Source organism: Penaeus vannamei, chromosome 28, assembly GCF_042767895.1.
Source record: "Penaeus vannamei isolate JL-2024 chromosome 28, ASM4276789v1, whole genome shotgun sequence".
Lineage (NCBI taxonomy): Eukaryota > Metazoa > Arthropoda > Malacostraca > Decapoda > Penaeidae > Penaeus > Penaeus vannamei.
This window is the reverse complement of record NC_091576.1, coordinates 12703429-12710928: the sequence shown is the minus strand read 5'-3', so window position 1 is coordinate 12710928 and position 7500 is coordinate 12703429. Positions and strand designations below refer to the sequence as shown.

At 34.3% G+C, this 7500-nt stretch overlaps 2 protein-coding genes across 2 annotated transcripts in view; one reads left to right on the top strand and one right to left on the bottom strand.

Moving 5' to 3' along the window:
• LOC113828001 (leucine-rich repeat-containing protein 1-like) overlaps positions 1–6667 on the top strand; it is a 27067-nt gene extending 20400 nt beyond the window's left edge. Inside the window, exons 8-9 of the mRNA XM_070141820.1 lie at positions 376–451; positions 6414–6667. Coding sequence (XP_069997921.1) covers positions 376–451; positions 6414–6652 — 315 coding nt within the window. The 3' untranslated portion in view covers positions 6653–6667. The remainder of the gene's footprint in view (positions 1–375; positions 452–6413) is intronic.
• cert (ceramide transfer protein) overlaps positions 1–7500 on the bottom strand; it is a gene marked incomplete in the record, with an annotated part of 70880 nt that overhangs the window by 33252 nt on the left and 30128 nt on the right.

The following is a 7500-nucleotide window of genomic DNA, read 5'->3' as shown; positions in this document are numbered from 1 at the left end:
CTCCCCAATGTATTTTTTTTTTTTTTTTTTAAGAGTTGATAAATGGTTATTGTGTATTCTTTGATATCATGTGCCTGTTATAGTCCTGAGTCTGAACTAAGTCCAAATACCTACCCCACATGGCCTCAAAACATTTCTAAGATTTGTTTAGACTAACTGCACTCATCATTAGGATCATGGGATGGGAGCCTCCAAGCTTTCCCTGCCCAGGGAAATGCTAAATGGTGCCCTGGTTTTAGAATGATGAAAATGCATTACTGATGTCCTCTTCCATCTTTCTCCTACTTTCCTTAATCTTGGCTTTCCTTTTGAAATCAGAAAAAAAACATCATTGATGTTCTGCTGCCATTGCTAACAGAAAGCCTCTTTGTGCAGGTGGATGAAGTGTCTGGCCAGGAAGTGTTGACATGCTTCCTTCTCCCGCAGCAGGAGTATCAACATGAGAGTCTTGGTAAGGTTCACCAGCCACAGTTAGTCACATTCTATCAATATGAGATCTTGATCATATATGGAATGAGATGGTTTGGTGATATGTGTGTTGATTCTCTCGTTTTTCTTGAGTTTTTGTTTTTATTTTTATGTCTGTCTTTTCTTTTTATTCTCTTTTCTTTTTCTTTAGCAGAATTTATAATTGTAACAGGACATCAGTACCTTTATTTACATTATCTTACAAATGCATTTTTAGTTTTCAAAAGTCAGTCAACACATTAAAATTTTGAATATGTTTCAGTATAGTGTATAATTTGTGTCTCGAAAAGTTAACTTTTCAGATCATTAGTAATTTGTCTTTCAGTATATTCTGTTACTATTTTTTTCTAAGAAATATTTTTTCTCTCATATATAAGACCAAAAGTTCATGCAGTGAATTAAAGGATTTTGATTTCAGATTTTGTTGTTGTTGCTGTTGGTCATTTTTTAATTAACAGTTTTTGTTGTTGACTCTTGTCCACTGCTTTTATTAAACTATTTGTGAAAAATAAGATGGTCCTTCACAGTTGCATGGTCGTGTCCATAATAATTTTGATTATGAAGTGTGTTAGAGTATAGTACAGTTTAATGTACATTTTATTTATTTGTTATTTTGAAATCAGTATTAGTTTATTTTACATGTATATATTTTATTCTGTATCCCCAATTGTGGAATGGACTTGTTTTATCTTGATACAGAAAGACTCAGTGTTATTTTTGGCTCAGGGACTTCATGTTCCTTTTTGTATGACTTATGATGTTTGGTCAATTTATATTTTGGCTTTGATGAATACATCACCAAATTAGTGTACTATGGCACCTTATCCGTAAATACTAACAAACATGGCGAGCTGTTGACAGTCGCAGATGTTCTGATATTCCAAAAACTGAATTTTTTAGTTTGATATAAATGTGATTCTCTGAAAGACATCTCTCTTGAAGCCACACATAAAACATGTTACATTATAAATGTCTGTGGCTGCCTCTTCCCCTCCCCCAAGCTTATTCTTTTTTACTACTAGACATATGTTAGAAGAGGTAAAGTAAATTAAGTGATGCTGTGATGTAGGGTACTTAATGTTTGTTTTAGGTATCATAGTATGTTATTTCTTTCTCTCTCCCTCTCTCTCTCTGTCTCCCTGTCTTTCTCCTTTTTTATGATTTTTGAAGTTAATGAGCATGAACTAGTATGGTATTACCCCCTTTTTGCATGCAACTAACATTGATAACTTTCAACTAACTTTTGACTGACCCCCTTTTTTCCTATTTAATCCTTCATTTTTAATATATATTTATATATACAGTATATTTTTTCTTTATTTTTTTTTGCTTGAGGATGTGCCTAATGATAATAGTCTTAAACACTCATCCCCCATTTAGTCATTGGTAAAGATAGTAAAATTATCCTTCATTGCTTTCATTATGAATCTGATTAGAGTCAAGTGAGACATGTACATTTTTAAGGGAGGAGTTTGAGTCAGTTTACTTAAGTATATGTTGAATTTTCATTTAATTAAGATTTCCAGTTCATAGATTTCTAGAAAATAGATCAGAGTTTTGAGGCCAGCAATGGCGATTAAAAGTTATAAATTGGTGTCTCGCGTACGTCAGATAAGGCCTGGATATTCTGCGCTTGGGTTGATTAACAAAAAAAAGAAAAAAAACAAACTTATAGATATTTATTTTCTGCTTTGAGAAGCAAAAAAAACAAAAAAAACATAAAAAACATCTGTCCAGGTTCAGGAACCCAGAGTCATTTGAGATGTACACTGAGACACTTGTGCCTTTATTTTCTTATATGTTTTTGCAGCCAGTGTTGTGTACAGCCTGCCACCAACTGTCTGTATATCCTGTCTGTATATGTCTGTCTGTCGTATCAGTCAGAACTTGGTATGAATGAAAGGTGTGATGAATGAGAGGGTCATTGGAATCAAATGCAGCAATTCCAAGATAGTGCTAATAAACTCTCCTTACCAAGGTTCTGTTGATAGCACCAAATCATCAGGGCTTCAACCTTAAGAACCACTTTAGCACTATCTGCTGTTGATTTTTTCCTTGAATATGTTTATTTATTTATATTTTGCTAAAGCTCGTTGAAATGGGGAAGCAAACTCTCATGATGCTTTTAGTATAATTATTATTATACATATAAAAATTGTTTCAGTTATTTTGCACAGCTGACAGTTTGATTCCCCTTTTGATAAAGGTAGCTATTTTGAGCCATAAGTAGATTTTTCATAAGGCTTTTTTTCCCTTTGTTGCAGAAGAATATTAAACCTTATAGAAATTTCTGTTTTGAGGCTCACTATGGCTTTTGCTCTGCCTTATTATTTTTTCTCTTTTTTGTTATGTACATCTCACTTTGATGATACTTTTTGCATATAAATTTTTCTTTGTATTTCTCTTTTAAAATATTTTTCCACTTGGCCTCTAAATTTTTAAAGATCCATCTTTATCATACTATACAAACATATTTCAAGCATATGCATTATATCCAACATTTCTGCACATTTTGAAATGAATTTGCACTCCTCATTGGCTTACTTTGGCTGGGTATGGTGGACAATCCTTGTCTTCCTCTTCACCTTTCCATACTTCCTTTGTCTTACCTTTCAGTACTCCTTCCCTCCTTTCTGCATCCCTTTTTCATCTCTCTCTCTCAAGCACATCATCCTTGCCAATCCACTTTTGCTCCCTCCTTCAGAAACACATCTGTCCTCCTCTCTCTCTGTGCCACTGCCTATTTACCAGGAACGGGTTGTACCTTTACCCTGTTATTACTAAATTACAATATTTTTTAATGACTTCTTTTTCCTTTTTCTTCTTGTTTTTATCATCTATATCTTTCTGTATTGGTATTCTCTTATTTCCTTATGTATATATGTATATTTTTTCCTATTGGATCTCTTGTAATTTTTTGTCTTTGGAGTGGGTATGATGTAATTTCTTGAAATCATGTACTGTATTCTATCTGTACTCTTTTTATCTTTTATTGTGTATATATGGAAAAATGCACTTGTATGAAAACTATTTATAGTTGATTTAGAATTTGTTGTGTAGGTTTTTTGTAATTTGTATAGCTTTACATAGTGCATAGGGTGAGAAGATATATAATGGATATTGTTTGAACTTTTAATGTTGTCCAGCATTAGTGTACTCCTTTGATGATCTACAGTACACTATACACTTACACACACAATATTTTACATTTACAGTTCACCCAAAAACAATAATATGAATAGAAATACTTTGAATATGAGAACACCCAATGAAATGAGGTAGTGATATATAAATGTATTTAAGCCATAGGAGATTTTATTCATAGGTCTTTCAGAGAATTAGTATACTTTACAAAGCTATAATTATCAAAAGGATATGCACACCCACAGAGGGTTTCGTTATCTCTGTGAATTTTGCATTTAGGTTAAAACAACTGTTAGGCAAAAATGTATCATGTTTTATTGGTATATGAATATAATTCATTTAGATGAGAAGACAATGATTTTTCACTTCTAAGCTGCAATATAAAAAACTTTCAGATTTGAGAAAATTTGGGCTCTAGATATTTTGGCATTCATGGATTGCAAGGCAGACAGAAACTTTGCAGGCATATCAGAATTATATCAATATAGGGCTAGCATAGAATTGTGATGTTAATCAGAAATTTGTTGCTTTTATTGTAGGTTCATGTAGTGTTGTTAATTATTAGTGATGATGATTACAATTGTTATTACTTTTGTTGTTACTATTATTATGATGATGATTATGAGTATGATAATATTTGATTATGATTATGATTATTATGATTACTCTCATTGTTCTTATTGTTGTAATTATGATTATGATGATAATGATGATGAGGTTATTGTTATTGTTATTGTATTATTATCATTCTTATGATCATATGACTGAAGTTTTTAAATTTATTAATATTTCACTTAATTCTGATAGTTTTTGCTCTTTATTAGATTCCTGGTTACCTTATTATCTTATTATTCTAATTACTTTTGGTAACAGATTAAGGGAATAGGAAAGAAAGTTTTTGTTAATGATGAATGTAGACATAACTAAGAAAGAACTAGGTATGCAGCTTTGTACTGTAGGTATGAATTATGAAAAAGGCAAGGAAAGTTAAGAGATGGATTTGGGAGGTGTATGGAAGACTATGGATATTTATATTTATCGAGATGGAATTTCATTCTTTTCAACTGCTTGTTTCTTTTTACTGATGTGTTCTATACAGATCTTGGAGTTGTTTTTATCGTATATCTCAGAAACTATTCATATCACATTGAGCATTTGGTGCAATGACAGTATTTGTTGATGCTTGAATATTGGTATATGTGTCTTTTCTGTCACTTTTGATCTATCTTATCACAATGTACTTAGCTAGAGCTAATGATAATTTCGAGAAAGTTTAATGTGAAGGCATCAGGTACAGCCTGACGAGGTATGCCATGGACCATCGTGAAGGTAAATATTTACAAGTCAATGTGTAATGTATCCATATTATTTTTATACTATTCAAATTTCAGTTCCCTCTCAGGGTTATTTTTGGCATTGACATGTCTGTTTGACAATTAAATTGACTATTTTACGGAAGCTTTTGACAATGTTTTATGAGGAAAAGAAAAATTCAAACAGATTATAACAGAAGAGTGAGACAAGTGTGATGCCAAAATTTTGTAATTTTACATGCTGATTGTGGAATATGATGATAATGAAACACCTGTCTTACTTTTCTAATGAATCTGGATTTTACATTATGGGTTTTCATATTCTTTTCTTGTGTGTGGCTTTGTGGTTTAATTATTTGATACTAAATGTTATGGCTAAAAATGACTACATGCTCATCACTTTTGCAGTTATGATACTGTTTATTATAATGTATTTTTGCAGGACTTTAGAGCTTTTCTTTTTATTGTTATTTCATAGTTTCTCTCTTCAAATAAGAAAGTGATACATGAATCATTTAAACCACAGCTGAATGTAGATCACTTTATGTGTATAGTGTTCCATATGGTATCGCTCTTTATTTTTTCCCTCTCATTTATTGTTTATATGTTTTTCAATAGGTAAAAATCACAATAGGTGTTTTTTACATTCTTGCATTTCTGCACTGATCTTACCTGATATTACTATACTTGTAAATTGTTTTCACAAATGTCTTTCTTGTGGAAATTCCGCTAAAAGCCAAATCCTTCAGTCACAAGTTGATTTTAGAATAAGCGGCAAAGTGTTTTAGAATAGAGAAAAGTAAGTTGGGTGCCTCTTGATAGCAAGAATAGTAGATGCTTGTTTGCGTGATGTGCCAGCTCTTTTCTCTCTCTCTCTCTCTCTCTCTCTCTCTCTCTCTCTCTCTCTCTCTCTCTCTCTCTCTCTCTCTCTCTCTCTCTCTCTCTCTCTCTCTCTCTCTCTCCCCCTCTCCATCTCCCTCTCCCTCCCCCTCTCCCTCTCCCTCTCCCTCTCCCTCTCCCTCCCTCCCTCTCCCTCTCTCTCCCTCTCTCTCTCTCTCTCTCCCCCTCTTTCTCTCCCCCTCTCCCTCCGTCCCTCCGTCCCTCCCTCCCTCCTTCCTTCCCTCCCTCCCTCCCTCCCTCCCTCCCTCCCTCCCTCCCTCCCTCCCTCCCTCCCTCCCCCCCCCCCCCCTCTCTCTCTCTCTCTCTCTCTCTCTCTCTCTCTCTCTCTCTCTCTCTCTCTCTCTCTCTCTCTCTCTCTCTCTCTCTCTCTCTCTCTCTCTCTCTCTCTCTCTCTCTCTCTGTTTTGCTCTTTTTTCTTTTCTGGAGTTTATACACTCTCACTCTGACTTTCTTTGTGGTCTGTCCGCCTGCTGTTTGTGTGTCAATCCGCTGTTCAACTGTCCAGGTAGTCTGAATGTTGTCAGTCAGCCAGGTCCGAGCTTGTTTGTGGTACAAGTCAAAGTCAGTGTGGGTCGTCCCTCGTTATAGAGTACTGTGGTATGGCTGGTAGCGAGGGCAGGCTGTACCGCACTGGCGACCTGAGCACCGATAATCTGACCGCCATCGGCCCCGCAGTAAATGAATGGGCTCCTGAGGACGACGACAGCTACGGGCTCAACGATCAGCTGGAAGTGTCAAGAGTCTCCGTGGTCAAGTTCAGGGAAGAACCCGAAACTGAGGATGGCAAAGAGGTGAGTTTTTCAATTACCTTTCACATTTGTTCTTGATTAAATATTTATTTTATTTTATTTTTAAGGAGGCTTATCCTGACAGGAAGGGAATAATTACAGCCTTTATGTTTTATTAAGGTGTGAGTGTTTGTTTGCATTCATGAAATAGTATAATATGAATCAGCTTTATTTGTGTATTTATTTTTATTTTATTGATATAACCCCATTTTAGTGTTATCCATTAATATGGATATATTGGATAAGTGTAATGTTATTTTACTGAAAAAGTTGTGTGTAGAACAAGTTCCCTTTCAAGAAAAACTAGGCTGTAGTGGTTCACAGCCGTAATAGATATGTAAGACATACCTTTTTATCATTAAGAAATCTGAGGGATGCACTTCTGAAATCAGAGTTGATATAAGAAAAGAGAAGGAAAGTAAAACAAGAACACAATTTTTGATTTTGAATTTCGATAAAGAATAGATGTCTATGCTACTTAACATGTTCAACAAAACATTAGGTTTGATAGTAAAGTAGTGCATTTAATTTTGAATCATGTTTTGAGCTGGAGACAGATTAAAGTTTGCTTGGTAACTATAGTTAAAATTCTAAATTATAACAAGGGTTGAAGATTATGGAGATATATGTGTAACTCCATCTGTTTTAAAAATGATCTATTATTTTTGTCTGCTAATAATTCAGGTTTTCTCTAAATAATCAACACTGCATGCAGGAAAGGCTGCCTGCACAACCTGCATTATGTCTAAAATGGTTTTCAAACAGAGAGTGTGTGAGTGTTTTGAAATCGTCAAGGCTTATGCAAGTACAACTCCATGGGTGGGAGATCTTTGTGTTTGTTTTCTTCTTCTAGTATTACTTCAGGTTTCCTAAAGTGATGAGACAGA